Source organism: Mustela nigripes, chromosome 13 (assembly GCF_022355385.1).
Source record: "Mustela nigripes isolate SB6536 chromosome 13, MUSNIG.SB6536, whole genome shotgun sequence".
NCBI classification, from domain to species: domain Eukaryota; kingdom Metazoa; phylum Chordata; class Mammalia; order Carnivora; family Mustelidae; genus Mustela; species Mustela nigripes.
The window spans coordinates 145,186,153-145,202,620 of record NC_081569.1 but is presented as its reverse complement, the minus strand read 5'-3'; the positions used below and the strand labels follow the sequence as shown (position 1 = coordinate 145,202,620).

At 41.9% G+C, this 16,468-nt stretch overlaps 1 protein-coding gene across 1 annotated transcript in view; it reads left to right on the top strand.

Moving 5' to 3' along the window:
* The window catches only part of LOC131999488 (uncharacterized), a 19,016-nt gene extending 8,175 nt beyond the window's left edge, over nucleotides 1–10,841 (top strand). Inside the window, exons 3-4 of the mRNA XM_059372175.1 lie at nucleotides 4,307–4,394; nucleotides 10,586–10,841. Coding sequence (XP_059228158.1) covers nucleotides 4,307–4,394; nucleotides 10,586–10,841 — 344 coding nt within the window. The remainder of the gene's footprint in view (nucleotides 1–4,306; nucleotides 4,395–10,585) is intronic.
* Nucleotides 10,842–16,468: the final 5,627 nt, after the last annotated feature.

Here is a 16,468-nt window from a genome sequence, read left to right as displayed (position 1 = left end):
CTTTGGGTTAAATACCCAGGAGTGCAATTGCAGGGTCATAGGGAAGTTCTATTTTTAATTTCTTGAGGAATCTCCACACTGTTCTCCAAAGAGGCTGCACCAACTTGCATTCCCACCAACAGTGGAAGAGGGTTCCCCTTTCTCCACATCCTCTCCAACACATGTTGTTTCCTGTTTTGTTAATTTTAACCATTCTGTTTGTTTTTAATTTGTACCTGATTCAATTTTAGTTCATGTATCACTGCAGTAAGCGATTCTTATTGTCTTCTAACCTTTTTTCAAGGCCAGCTAGTATACTTAAAATCACCACTTTAAATTCTAGTACAGACTTCATATTTATGTTTTTATTGATTAAAAATCTGGGAATGAAATCTACATCTGACTCATTCTTTTATGGTGAATTTTTCCATTCTCTCATTTCTTTTCAATATCTTCTTTTTTCAAATTTTATTTTATTTTTTCGGTGCTCCAATTATCATTGTTTATGCACAACACCATGTGCATGCAATATGTGCCCTCCAGAATGTCCCCCACCAGGCTCACCTAACCCTCACTACCCCCTACTCCAAAACCCTCAGTTTCTTTCTCAGAGTCCAGTTTCTCAGGATTCATCTCACCCTCAATTTTGCCCAATTCTGTTCTCCTCTCCTTCTCTAAAAATCCTCCATGTTATTCTTTATACTCCACAAGTAAGTGAAACCAAACAATGACCCTCTCTGTTTGACTTATTTCCCTCAGCATAATTTCCTCTTGACGTGTCCATGTTGATGCATAAGTCAGATATTTATCCTTTATGATGGAGGCATAATACTCCATTGTATATATGGAGCAAATCTTTATCCACTCATCTGTTAATGGGCATCTTGACTCTTTCCACAATTTCGCAAATGTGGCCATTGCTGCTATGAACATTGGGGTAAAGATGGTCCTTCTTTTCACGACATCTGTATCTTTGGCGTAAATACCCAGTAGTGCAAGTTCAGGGTCATAGGGAAGCTCTGTATTTAATTTCTTAAGGAACCTCCACAATGTTTTCCAAAGTGGCTGCACCAACTTGCATTCCCACCAACAGTGTAAGAAGGTTCCCCTTTCTACACACCCTCTCCAAAACAAGTTGTTTACTGTCTTGTTAATATTAGCCAATCTAACTGGTGTAAAGTGGTATCTCAATATGGTTTTTATATGAATTTCCCTGATGGCTAAGGGTGATGAACATTTTTTCATATGTGTGTTAGCCATTTGTATGTCTTCAGTGTAGAAGTGTCTGTTCATCCGTTCATTTTTTTTTTTTCTGGAGAATAAAATAAGATGAGGGGAATAAATTAAGACAAATAAATTGATGATTTGTCATAATGAATGCTTCTTAAATAGAATATAGATCACACAAAAATATATATCAATGAAAAAATTAAAAATAGAAAAAATAAGAATGCGTATTTATAAAAATTAAACCTAAAAAATAAGGAGGAAGTAATAGAAAACATAAAGAAAGATAAATCAGAAAATAAATCAAAAAGCATGGAGGACATGGGGAGTTAGAGAGAAGGGGGTTGGAGTAAATTGGAAGGGGAGGTGAATCATGAGAGACTATGGACTCTGAAAAACAATCTGAGGGGTTTGAAGTGGCGGGGCTGGGTGGAAGGTCTGGGTACCAGGTGGAGGATATTATAGAGGGTACGGATTGCATGGAGCACTGGGTGTGGTGAAAAAATAATACTGTTATGCTGAAAATAAATAAATGAAAAAAAGAAAAGAAATCAAAAAATAAAAATAAAAAACTTAAGAATAAAAAGGATGAAAGCTAAGCCTACTTCCCTGGGAACTGAAAGTGTGCCACATTCTATGATCATTAAACTTGCTGAGATGGAATTGTTCTGAGGATCTTCTGGGGGAGGTGCCTGCTATGATTATTCTCAGGGGTTTTGCCCTCATGGAAAGGCACATCTTGGGAGCAGAGGACAGGGCTTCCTGTAGTTGTGTCTGGCCTCCACTAGGTGCCACTGTTTTGCTTCCTGATGGCACTGATGGGTAGGTTGAATATGCCATCTTCTCTCTAGGCAGAGGTTGAAATTTCTTTTTCTTTTTTTAAAAATTTATTTATTTTCAGCATAACAGTATTCATTATTTTTTCACCACACCCAGTGCTCCATGCAATCCGTGCCCTCTATAATACCCACCACCTGGTACCCCGACCTCCTACCCCCCCCACCAGTTCAAACCCCTCAGATTGTTTTTCAGAGTCCATATTCTCTCATGATTCACCTTCCCTTCCAATTTACCCCCAACCCCTCTCAGTAACTCAGTAACTCATGTCCTCCATGCTTTTTGTTATACTCCACAAATAAGTGAAACCTTCTATGGATGAATGGATAAGAAGATGTGGCCCATATACACTATGGAGTATTATGCCTCCATCAGAAAGGACGAATACCCAACTTTTGTAGCAACATGGACGGGACTGGAAGAGATTATGCTGAGTAAAATAAGTCAAGCAGAGAGAGGTTGAAATTTCACATACACCCCACTCTTCAGTGAGCCCTCACAGAACAGCAATCAACCCCTTTCTCTCCAATGTTTCCATCTGAAACCCATGTTCACCCTACCTGTAACCGAGCTGCTGTATCTCAGGCACATGATAGAGTTTCAAAACTTCTAGGGACTCCTATGGTGTGGACCCATGCTATTCCTCCAGGGGAGAGTATTATATCTTTTTCCATTTTCCTACAGGTCTCAGGAAAGACATCCCATGACCAGATTGTGGTTCACCATTTATGGCACGTCAGAGCAGAAAGCCCGCACTTAGACTCACTGTTCAACCGGGTTCCTGGTTCTTTGCCTAGCATCTGTGCATCACAATGGTGCCACATATCCTTCTTGTACCTCAGCAGACCTCAGACCCTGGAATTCTGCCCCACTTTGCCACATCAGCACCTTTATGCCAGCCACATCCCCACAGTAGCACACTTCTAAAAGTTCATATTTTGTGCTCTGCTGCTACAATTCATTTGGGTAGCTTCCAGAAGCAGGCTCCATCCCTGATGTCACCCCCACAGCTTTATCTGTCCCAAGACAACTCTCTGCACCTGTTACATAACAAAAGGAGGTCGGTGTTTTATTTGAAGACTAGTGGGTTTTGTTCTCTCAGACCTCTGATTGTCTTCTTGGCTGCTCAGAATGACTTGATGACTACATAGCTGTGTTCCAGAAATCCAAGCATAGCGACCCCTTCTCCACCATCGTAACTACTCCATCCCACATTTTCTTGTAGCAATTCCTTCCTCTGTATATGCTGAAGCTCAAAGTTGAAATCCAGTGTTTTATTTCAGAATATCCTAATTTATTTCTCTCTTTGCTCTGATCCAGTTGTCTTATGGTTCACTTGCTCTTTGAATGACCAAATTGATTAAATATTATGCAATTATTATATTATTTTGCATTAATGGTTGACATATTTCATCCACCTACATAACCTCCCTCACTAGGAGACTCAGAGAGGAGTGCACCTCCTGGCAGTGAGCCCTGGGCTATGAGAAAGTAGTGAGGGGGCTCCCCAAGGACAAGAATTACAGGAATATTACAAGCACCATTCCATGTCTCCGTGCAGTGAACACAGGTGCATTTTGGATGTCATGGCAAGTTTGCAGTCTTCCTGATGCACATGATGCATTCAGGGATGGAAACTGGGGGATGTGGAGAAGAACAGATGTCCTGAACTCATGCAGCAAGGTCAAAGAGTCTGATCTGAGAAAATGAAAACACAGGTATATCAGAGCTGCAACCTGGAGTTGAATTGGAATTGAATTTCCCTGCTGTGTCTATTGTCAACAGTCCTTGTAAATCCTTCTAAGAGGTTGAAGGGCAGCATTTATTATTTATTTATTTATTTACTTACTTACTTACTTATTTACTTATTTACTGCTCTCCCATTATACTGAATTTACTAAGTGGAAGGCAAAGGGCTTGGAACACTGAGAAAAAATATTTGGAAAAAGAAAGTCAAACAATCATCAAAAACTCACAGTGGACAGGCAGACTGATTTTGCCTGCCTGTCCACTGAGGGGTATGATACATGAATAATTTTTAAATGTCACCACAGCAGAATGCAATATGGTAGAGACTAGAATTCGAGGAAATATTCCTAAATGCATGGCCTCATCAGGTACCATGTCACAGGGAGATTAGGCATGTGCTCTTGAGTCCATTGACCACTACCCATCAGTGCCAGTGGGAGTATATTTGGAGAACAGAGTCCCTGAATCTCTGAGAGATTGTGTAAATTTACTTTAAGTATGCTGTTTTCTCAAGCTTTCCAGGAGACTGTAAGTATGACGATCTTGTGGTATCTGACTCTGAACTACACCGTGCACCATTGTCCCACCAAGACAGCTGTCAGGTGTGAACCTCAGCTATTGGATATAAAAGCTGGTATAACCCAGGATGGAAACACAAATCAATAAGACTTTCATCTGCAGGAAGGAATGGAGGCTTTGCTTCAGGAATGTCTTCACAATGTAGGAAAGGGCACATACAAGAAATAAAACATATGCATGTGCCATGGAGGGTGGACATGGGATTAAGTCATCTACCTGTGTTCTGTGGGCTCCTGAAGACTGTTTTCTCACAATGTTCCACCTTTCAGGTTCCCCAGAAAGTTGCTGCTGAAGATGACACACGAGAAGGAAATATTCTGACTCTCTTTCTGAGTTTCCTTCCAAGTACTGAATCGAGGTTGTAACCAATTTGTCTCAAATTCACACCATGTTACAACAGAACATTTAACTACCAGGCTTTGATAGCACCTAGTGACACCAAAAAGGTGAGAGACTGCAGATTATCTGAAAGAAATGACATCCAGGTTGCCTCCAGTATCTTGATGTAAAATCAATTTTATGGCACTTCCAAATGCCAGGTAACCCCCATCATGGGTGGACATAGTGGCAGCATTCCAAAAGGTGACAGGCAGACCCAAACAGGGACTGGGAGAAGGGAGAGATTCTTCTGAAAATATCTTCAGGAGAATCATGAATGTCCCAAAAGGCCTTCTGTTTCCCTGACCAGAATCGTCTCATTGCCACAGAGACACAGATCCCACATTGGAAATAAGATTGTGCCCACAAGGCTGATATTATTTCCACATAAAATTAGACTCACAAAATCCCTTAATAAAAGGATTTGAATAATATGCTGATTCTTCAATCCATGGCTATAAATGTTACTCCAGATTTCTGCTCCATGGTTACACCCTAGAGTAGTTATTTTGGGCATCAAGCTTTTCAAAATATACCTTAAACGTATTACATAAACATATTGCATATGTCCTTATAGCATCCTCACAGAAACTTCATTTTAATTATGTTTTATTTATATTCCCATAATTGACAATAATCTTTCAAAAACACTTATGTAAAGCAGAATTTTAACAGGGCATAGAAACTCGCATATTGATGTAAAATTGTTCCTCTGCATCTTCTTCAGGTTCATGTTTCTTCTGAAAAGCACATAAATAATACATTTTCTGAGCTCCTCAGCTACATATCTAGGGGGGAAGCAACTTTATTGCAACATCAGATGCTGGAAACTATTCGAACCCCAAATAACTTCTTAAAAAATTAAAATCCTGCTATGTTCATTCTTTGGAAAGGTGCTAATCATTAAAACCAGTAATTCTTTTTTAATGTCTGCATTATATTAATTGTTTCAAAACTACATTGTACTTCAATAGTTTTTACTTAGAAAAGAAAGAAAGAACTGTAAGAACTGAAATCACACCTCTAACAGGAATCTCTACACTTCCCCCAGTACTTTTCCTGTCTCACTTATTCAATGACATCTTATCTTGTGTTCCAGTGGGTTGTCCAGGTCTCCTCTCCATTAAACACTGAATCAAGTCCTGTCTATCAAGCAAATCTCCACGTTGCAGGGACAAACTGTGGAGAACCCCTGGATAGAACAAAACAGCAGTCAAGTTTGCAACAAGCCATCACATAAGAGAAAAGAACCAACCAATAAGAGTGCACAGTCATCTTGCAAGGTTGTTAATAAGAACAACACCATGAGCAAGGGGGAAACCATGGCCAAGTCAAAACAACATCGAAAAACAGAGAGCCCTTCCCAGGAATTGTGGGAATTCTGACAATCTACATATGTGCATGAGCTAGGACCTTTGCAAAAATGGAGCATAGAGTGACAGACATTATTTTTCAGGAAAAGTTATTAAATTCCTATTAAGGACATGTTTATTGCTCAGGACAATTTCAGAATGACCTCCGAGTATTCCAAGACAAGCTCCATCTAGAATACAGCCTGAAGGAACAAGACCTTGACAGTCTCTGGTAGATAAAAATGCAGATTCTGAGCTTCAGGATGAAGGGGAGGTTGCACCATAAATGAAGGTAATCCGAGGTGGTCCTGAGAGAGAGAACCCAATTCTAGGCAGAACATGATGGGGAGACATAGATGGCAACTCAGAAGCAGAAGGACTATGGAAAGCAAGAGGCAAAGGATGACTGTGTCTCAATTCTAAGCTGTTTGCTCTAATGTAAACCCTTGGGACTGTCACACATGACAATGTCATCATGGTTGTGTCTGGAGGGGGTAGTTTGGAATGGAGAGAATGGGGTAGAAATATCCTTCCTATCATACTTATCAATGACACTATTCCCAGCACCCTCAACATAAGGGATGCATTTATTCTCCTACCTGAATCAACCAAAAACAAAAAAAGTTGGCAAAATATATTACAAAAATTAAACCAGATGGAAATACATGAATGACAGTGATGCAACAGAAAACTGTAAATACAAGGTGATGGATGGGGATGAGCATGCTAGAGAGTACAGACAGAAGGGAACAAAACATGGACAGAAGGAGAAACAGTAAAGCCAGAGATAATGAGACACAGTGAAAAAACCCTCCATGAATCCACAAGAGATAAGAGGACTAGAATGGAACTGGCCATCTCACAGGATGAAGGATGGAGACCTAAACTCTGGGGCTGAGAGCTGAGTGCTCCCTTAACTGCCTCTTTCTCTCACTCCATGGCCAATTACTCAGTAAGTCTTACTAGTTACAAGTTCAGGACACACCCAGAAATCAACCAGTTCTCACCCCTTCACTGCTGCCACCCTGGACTGGGCTCCTATCAGTTTTCACTTGGCCGCCCTCAAGAATCTCCTCACCTTCCAGATTCCAATCTCACATATCCCTATCCCACTCCTAACTATTCTCCACACCAGAGGCAGCCAGAGAATCATTTACCATGTGGAGAAAGAGAGGGTTGTTGCTGGTTTGTGGTTTGTCTTCCCTCCTCAAAGGCAAGCCCCATGAAGGCAAGTTCTTTTATTTCTGCTCATTGCTGTATTCACAGAGACCAGGCAAGGCTATACTTTGTGCAGTTAGAACCAAATAAATATTCATTAGTGAATTACACAAACAGTTATAGAACAGTACACTAGATTTCTGGGTAAAGAATAAAGGATCTGCATTTTGTATTCATTTGTGGGTTTTCAGAACGGTCGGGGTCTAGAAATCATGTCTCTCTCTCTCTCTCTCTCTCTCTCTCTCTTTTTTTTTTTTTTTTTGGTCATCATCACTGAGACTACAATGGCCTCTTCATAATATTCACTGCATGAACTAGTGGAAAGAATGTCCGATAGGTTGACTACATTACATGGGGCCAAGAACTGGCCTGGACAGAAAACGGATGCTGTTTTGTTCCCACGTACAAGAGCAGGTACATGTAAAGAGTAGAGGTCTTAAGCAACAGCAAGTCTGCAGGAAAACCACTATTCAACATGGGCTGAAAGAATTCTGCACCAATGACACACAGTGCAGAGGTGACGAAGATAACTCTTGTCTTTGAGGACTAAGAAAAATGTAGGCATCTCTGCTTCTTCTAACTTGTGAACAAGTACCATGGTGGTATACGTACGTGTTCTGAGGGAGATTCACACGGGGAACATTGGGAGCCATGAAGAAGTAAGTGAGCATCTTAGGTAACGAGGCCACGTTGTCAAGGAAGGATTTATGAGAAAGTTTTTACCTGAGCTGAACCAAGGCTTAGTACGATGTCTAGCAGATGAGAAAAAGCACATTGACCAGAAAATGAAGAGATTGTGTGAAGCCTAGCACACATGGTTGCCTTCCCAAGTTGATCCTGGGAAGAAGTTAACAAAACAGGCAAGGACAGGAAACCCTTATAGCACACATTTCTCTAAGAACAGTACCTGTACTTTCCAATGCTCATGGACACTCCTCCTCTGAAACTACCATTTCCCCCTGGAAAGGTGACCAATAAAGGGGCTTAACAGAGTTGAAAATATGGGGAGGCAGAAATCAGAGAAGGGAATCAACTATATAGCTCCCACTCCAGTTTATGGGAGGACAGATGCATGTGTAGAGCATGGTGTTCCCTGTTACCGTCAGCACATTCAAGGAACAATGTGGGTTCACACCAGCTCTGTCCCAAAGCATGACATGGCTTCTGGGAGGCTCCATGTGAGGCAACACAGTTTTCTTCCTGGTTGTGCAGCTCCTGAAGCATTCCAATTGGAGTTCCACTCCTTTGTTCTAAATGCACTTTGAACAAAGATACAGATAGTATCTAAAAAGAGATCATGTTTTCAGGTAAGCATACTGGTTCTTATATTCTGATTAAAATAGAAAACCAGGAGGGTGACAGAGTGGCAATACATTTGCACTGTTTTGACAGAGATTACATTCTAGTCACAGTTAATACCCACAGTCAAGATCCATGATGGCTCAATATAAGTAAGTTCTTGGAACAGTAGGAGACACGCATGTGTTGAGCTTCCTAATGAGCTTCAGTAATGCAGGAAAACAATTCTCAAAAAAAGGAGATTCCATACATATCCAGTACACTCTGTAGCAATGTGTGCAGGTGTGGCTGCAGAAATGGGTTCTCTCCATACAATGGTGACAAGGAAAGAAGGTTCCTAGTTTGAGAAAAAGAGCAGCTGCTGTTCCCATGTGGTGACTGCAGGTCACAGCTGAGGTTAGCAGTGGAACTGAGTGAAGAATATGGGAGTTATAGGCATAGTCAGAGGCTGGCCACTTGACATGACATCCACAGCCTGGTGCCTGAGTGTCGGATTTGTTTGTGCACAGGTTTCTTGTGCAGCAGGACAGCTCCCTTATGCTGTTCTTCCTCATGGTGCCTCACAGCTTCCATGGACAGGTCTTTCTGAGGTTCTAACTCAACCTTCTCTGGTCCACTTCTTGTTGCCTTTAGTTCTCTTCTCCACAGACAGCAGAAATGGTTCCTGAACAACACAGGAGTTCTCTTTTTTAGAACAAAGAACTCCTGGGTCAAGAGGGTGTTTGGATGAGGCTGAAGCAAGTGGCTTCTTTCTGCTCTTTCAGATCTTCCTCCAGCTGGTGCTTCCAACTCATGCCTTCAGAGCTGTCAGTCATTAAAACCAGTAATTCCTGATAGAGAGAGCAACATGACTGTGTCCACAAGGATTGATTCTGGGGCAAAGAAGCCCTACAGAGAAAGCACAGAGAGTGCAATGTCCCATTTATGAATTCTACAGAATTAAAGCTAGTATAAAGTGACATGAGAAAGAACAATAGTTATGTGGGTACAGGGTGGTCAAGGGAAAGGAAAGGAAAAATTCCAGGGGGAAATGCTGGAAATTTTAGGGAGAATTGGTGCGCTCACTGTCAATAATGTTAATTGCAACACCTGTGTTTATCATATCACACACTCCGTTTGTGGGCCGTTGATCTTGTGTTGAGTATACACATTGAACTTAATTATAGGTAATAGCAAAGGTGATTCTGGAGGGACATAGAGAGATCAGAATGTTAAAGACATTAAAACACACCTACACACTGCTGATTTTCTCTATATTTATGGTAAAGTATAAAATAAGCAAAATCAATATATCCCCATTACAGGATGGGTTCCATATGCCTCATAACCTGACACTCTGTCCTGCAGATGATTCGGGGTGGGGGGCAGCAATTCCTGTGGGGGGAGCACTGACCTACATCCTTGGGTCAGTCTTTCCCCATATATGTTCATGGATACCCTACAAACACAAGTATACACACTGGAAACTTATATAATATATATTTTTTTCAAAATTTGTCATTGGCACTAAATTAAAGGTATTCATAATGGCTAGGGTCACAGCCTCTCTGTCAGAATAGATCTCCAAGCTGAATATATAGCCAGAGGACATGAAAATAGGGCCTTCCTTCTGCTGATTTAACCAGCACAGCCAAGATCCTGCAGCTGGGAGAGGAGCCCCAGGCCCGGGATACCCAGATGTTCATTCAGTGATCAGGACAGAATACAGACAACTCACCATGGAATTTGTGCTTGGCTGGGTTTTCCTTCTTGCTCTTTTAAAAGGTAACTTCTGGACAAAAAAGAAATTGAGTATGTGAGTGAATGAGAGTGAGAGAAAAACAGGATATGTGATAGTTTCCTGACAAAGATGTCTTCCGTCTGCAGGTGCTCAGTATGAGGTGCAGCTGGTGGAGTCTGGGGGAGACCTGGTGAAGCCTGGGGGGATCCCTGAGACTCTCCTGTGCAGCCTCTGGATTCACCTTCAGCAACTACTACATGCATTGGGTCCGCCAGGCTCCTTGGAAGGGACTGCAGTGGGTCGCATGTATAAGCTATGATGGAAGTAGCACAAGCTATGCAGACTCTGTGAAGGGCCGATTCACCATCTCCAGAGACAACGGCAAGAACAAACTGTATCTGCAGATGAACAGCTTGAGAACTGAGGACACGGCCTTGTATTACCGTGCGAAGGACACTGTGAGGGGACCTCAGTGTAAGCCAGGACAGAAACCTCCCTATTGACACAGGATGTGCTGAGCTGCATGGGGCACTCAGGGCAGCAGAGAGTGCTCAGCATCCACAGCAGAGATCAGACCCAGGAGCAGGTGCAGTGGGGTAGGACTTCCTTTTGAGATCAGGGATTTCCTCTCCACACTCTCAGCTGTCCAGAGAGATATATTTTTTTTTCCCTTTCATCTCTAATACCTCGTGTTCTCCATGAAACCAACCACAAAAATATAACTTTGCCTCCACAGAGCAGAGATCTCTCCAGTCTCTGGGGAACTTCCCTTCATCAACCTCTTCTATGTCCCATTTCCGTTCTCCACAGAAGCACATGCTGCAAATTCCCATTGTCCTTGAGAAACACCTGCACAGCCCAGGCTCTCTGCATGCTGCATGCCTGTTCTCTGCCCTCAGTGGGGCACACACTGTCCCCACATGTTTATGACTGCCCAAGTCAGTTCTAGTCCTCCTGGCTCCAGTGTATCCTCTGGCTCATTGTACATGTAGGCGGATACAGGTGATCAGGAACTGCCCTTCTGTAGGCACTGCTCCATTTCCTAAATGGAAAAGGAGTCCACCTGCTATGAGGGACGCTCAGATTTCCCCATGAAACTGGTGGGATGACAATTCAGAGAAGGAAACCCATCCCTTTACTGCTGGGTCCTGTTCTGGTGGGGAGAGTCCATGAGAGCGTCTTTGGTGACTGTGTTTGAGACATGTTTCCTGGCTTCCACACAGGGAATTTATGAGAATCCTGAGGTCCAGCTTGCAGGTGCCAGATCCCTACCCTCCCTGTGCTATCCTTTGAATATCCATCAGAAACCACCCCCCAACCTCATTCTCTCCTTCTTCTGACTTCTCCCTCAACCTGTCCTGTATCCTGAGCCCCATGGAACTGGTGTCCTGTTACACTGTCCAGATCTTCACCAAGTGTCATATGGAGAAAGGTTCAATAATAAATGTCTACCATGATGGGAGGGCTCTAAAGTGGGGCTGAAATGGGGATATATGGCTCAAATCATGATCCAGAAATAAAATAATATAGCAGGTACTATATGAGACAATACTGTCAATTCCTCTCATATCCCTGCTTTTGTCCCATTGAACTGGCCAGGATTTCCCCTAGATAACTCATAAATATCTTTTGGGCTGTTTGCTCTCTTGATTTCCTGTGAAACCAGTACTGATCTCCGCACATCAGAGGAATCACAGGAATGGCCCTTCCACTCAGAGTCATTCTATTCTTGTAACATTGTGGGAGGGTCTGCATGGAATGCATCTTCTGTGTCTGAGGTGAGTCTATTTGCCTGTAGCTGGAGGAGGGTCAGGCCCACTCCTCACCTCAGCATGAAGCATCTTGGGATGGTCATTCCCAAGAAGAGGGAAACTCATTAGCGGGTCTTCTGTGGGTTGTGCACACTATACCTGCATTCCTAGCTCTTGCTACAAAATCCAGGAACATCTCTACCCATTGTGCTTCTAAAACAACCAGTCATCCCAAGTTTGCATGTAAGACACTGAAGCTCCATATTTCAGAGAAGTGCCTACCCTAAAGTCCTTTCTCTGCTACTACTTGTCTGTAAGTCTGTGCGCTACCAGCAGCACAGGAAAATTTTGCACTCCAGGGTTGCAAGACCTTGGAAGCTTCTTCCCCCTACCATTTATCTTCTGTTATCTACCCACAGAATCATGGCTCCACACTTCATATCTCAAAACCAGCAACCGTAGGTATTCTGTAGGTATAGATCCTGATATATCCTCTTACATCTCAGATTGATTTTGTGGGTGTTCAGAATGCTCTGGTATGTCACCAGCTCAATTCAGGGGACCAATTTAAATAAGGTCCCCTATACCTCTGCCATCTTGCCCCCCTCTAGAATCAACATTTTAAAAAACATGTAGAGTACCAAATCCCCTTCTTACTCAGTTCAGTAGATGGCTTCTAGGACCATTCTTATCTTAAGAAAGGTTGATATTTATTTTCTAGGGATGTTCTAAACTTCAAAATACCCGGAACTTGTACTGAGCCCTAACTCTTAGTCCCTATCCCCTAATCCTGTAATCTAAACCTAACTCAAACACTAATACTTAAACATAACACTCTTAAGGAAATGAATAAATAAATACTAATTCCCATCTGTGAAACTAAGTTTCAAAAAACAACTACATAATCCCAATGTTCATATCAGTTGGCCACATGGCCACAGTTGCCAAACTGTGGAAAGTACTGAGATGCCATTCAACAGATAAATGGATAAAGATGATGTGGCCCGGGAGGAGTCAAGATGGTGGAGAAGTAGCAGGCTTAGACTACTTCAGGTACAGGAGATCAGCTAGATAGCTTATCTAAACATTGCAAACACCTACAAATCCAATGGAAGATCGAAGAGAAGAAGAACAGCAATTCTAGAAATAGAAAATCACCCACTTTCTGAAAGGTAGGACTAGCAGAGAAGTGAATCCAAACTGACAGGAAGATAGACCACTGGGGATGGGCCGGGTCCCAGCAAGCGGAGGAGAAATGGAGCACAAAATCGGGACTTTTAAAAGTCTGTTAGGCTGAGGGACATCGCTCTAGAGGCTAAGCAGGAGTGAAGCCCACGTGGGGTCAGCATGGCCTCAGGTCCCTCAGGGTCACAGAAGGATCAGGGGTGGCTGAGTGTCACATAGCTTGCAGGTATTAGAATGGGGAAGCCGGTTACAGAGATGGAGACGAGGAGTGAGCTCACAGCTTGAAGTTACCTTGAGCCAGTCTCAGGCTTGGTGAGCTTTGAGCATGGCCAGAGCCCAGGCAGATGGGAGTAAATGGGGGCTGTTCTCCAAAGACGCACTGAGGAGTGGGGCCTAAGCTTTTGCTTCCTCTGGGCCAGAGACCAGGAGGCCGCCAAATTCATTCCTGTCCTCCAGAACTCTACGGAAAGTGCTCAGGGAACAAAAGCTCCCAAAAGCAAATGCGAATGGATTACTCAGCCCAGCCCTGGTAAGAGCAGTGCAATTCCACCTGGGGCAAAGGCACTTGAGAATCACTATACCAGGCCCCTCCCCCAGATCAATAAAAAATACAGTCAGGACCAATTTCACTTACCAAGGAGTCCAGGTTAAATACCAAGGAGAGCAGCAGAATTCCAGAGGAGGAGAAAGCAAAGTACTGAACTCATGGCTTTCTCCCAATGATTATTTAGTCTTGCAGTTACTTTAATTTTTTTCTTTTTCAATTTTTTCTTTTTCTGCTTAATTTTTTTAACATTTACCCTTTTCATTTTTTAAGGTTTTTAAAAAAATTTTATCTAATATATATCTATTTTTTTCTTTTTTATATTTTTCTTTATTCATTTTTTAAATATTTTACTTATTTTCAGCATAACAGTATTCATTATGTTTTCACCACACCCATTGCTCCATGCAATCCGTGCCCTCTATAATACCCACCACCTGGTATCCCGACCTCTGATGCCACCTTCAAAACCCTAAGATTGTTTTTCAGAGTCCATAGTCTCTGATGATTCATCACCCCTTCCAATTTCCCACAACTCCCTTCTCCTCTCTATCTCCCCATGTCATCCATGCTATTTGTTATGCTCCACAAATAAGTGAAACCATATGATAATTGACTCTCTCTGCTTGACTTATTTCAGTAAGCATAATCTCTTTCAGTCCCGACCATGTTGCTACAAAAGTTAGGTATTCATCCTTTCTGATGGAGGGATAATACTCCATAGTGTATATGGACCACATATTTCTTATCCATTCATCTGTTGAAGGGCATCTTGGTTCTTTCCACAGTTTGACGACCATGGCCATTTCTGCTATAAACATTGGGGTACAGATGGCCCTTCTTTTCATGACATCTGTATCTTTGGGGTAAATACCCAGGAGTGCAATGGCAAGGTCATAGGGAAGTTCTGTTTTTAAATTCTTGAGGGATCTCTGCACTGTTCTCCAAAGAGGCTGCACCAACTTGCATTACCACCAACAGTGGAAGAGGGTTCCCATTTCTCCACATCCCCTCCAACACATGTTGTTTACTGTCTTGCTAATTTTGGCCATTCTAACTGGTGTAAGGTGATATCTCAATGTAGTTTTAATTTGAATCTCCCTGATGGCTAGTGATGATGAACATTTTTTCATGTGTCTGATAGCCATTTATATGTCTTCATTGGAGAGGTGACTTTTCATATCTTCTGCCCATTTTTTATGATTGTCTGTTCTGTGTGTGTCTGAACCTCTTTTTATCCCCTTTCTTCCCCCTCACAATTTGGGATATCTTCTGATTTGGTTAAAGCGTGTTTTTCTGGGGTCATTGCCACCCTTTCAGTATTTTACTTGCTCCTTCATTATACTCTTTTCTGGACAAAATGACAAGGCAGAAAAATTCACCACAAAAAAAGAACAAGAGGCATTGCCAAAGGCTAGGGACCTAGTCAATACAGATATTGGTAATGTGTCATATCTATAGTTCTGAATTATAATTCTCAAGGTTCTAGCCAGGCTCAAAAAAGGCATGGAAGATATTAGAGAAACCCTCCCGGGAGATATAAAAGCCCTTTCAGGAGAAATTTCAGAACTAAAACCTAACCAAGTTGAAACCAGAAAAGGTATTAATGAGGTTAAATAAAAAATGGAGGCTCTCACTGCTAGGAAAAATGAGGCAGAAGAAAGAATTAGCAATATAGAAGACAAAATGACAGAGAATAAAGAAGCTAAGCAAAAGAGGAACAGCTACTGGACCACGAAGGCAGAATTTGAGACAAGTGACACCAGAATATGAAACAACATTAGAATAATTGGGATTCCAGAAGAAGAATAAAGAGAGAGGGGAACAGAAGGTACACTGGAGAGAATTATTGGAGAGAATTTCCCTTATATGGCAAAGGGAACAAGCATCAAAATCCAGGAGGTGCAGAGAGCCCTCTTCAAAATCAACAAGAATAGATCCACAACCCATCACCTAATAGTAAAATTTAAAAGTCTTAGTGATAAATAGAAAATCCTGAAAGCAGCCCAGGAAAAGAAGTCTGTAACATACAATAGTAAAAATATTAGATTGGCAGCAGACTTTTCCACAGAAACTTGGCAGGCCAGAAAGAGCTGGCATGATATATTCAGAACACTAAACGAGAAAAACATACAGGCAAGAATACTATATCCAGCTAGGCTATCATTGAAAATAGAAGGAGAGATTAAAAGCTTCCAGGACCAACAAAAACTGAAAGAATTTGCAAACACCAAACCAGCTCTACAGGAAATATTTAAAGGGATCCTCTAAGCAAAGAGAGAGCCTACAAGTGGTAGATCAGAAAGGAATAGAGACAATATACAGTAACAGTCATCTTACAGGCAATACAATGGCACTAAATTCATATCTCTCAATAGTTACCCTGAATACTAATGGGCTAAATTCCCCAATCTAAAGACACAGGATATCAGAATGGATAAAAAACAAACCCATCTATATGTTGCCTACAAGAACCTCATTTTAAACCCGAAGACAACTCCAGATTAAAGGTGAGGGGGTGGAAAATAATTTACCATGGTAATGGACATCAGAAGAAAGCAGGATTGGCAATACTTATATCAGATCAATTAGATTATAAGACAAAGACTATGAGAAGAGATGCGGAAGGACACTATATCATACTCAAAGG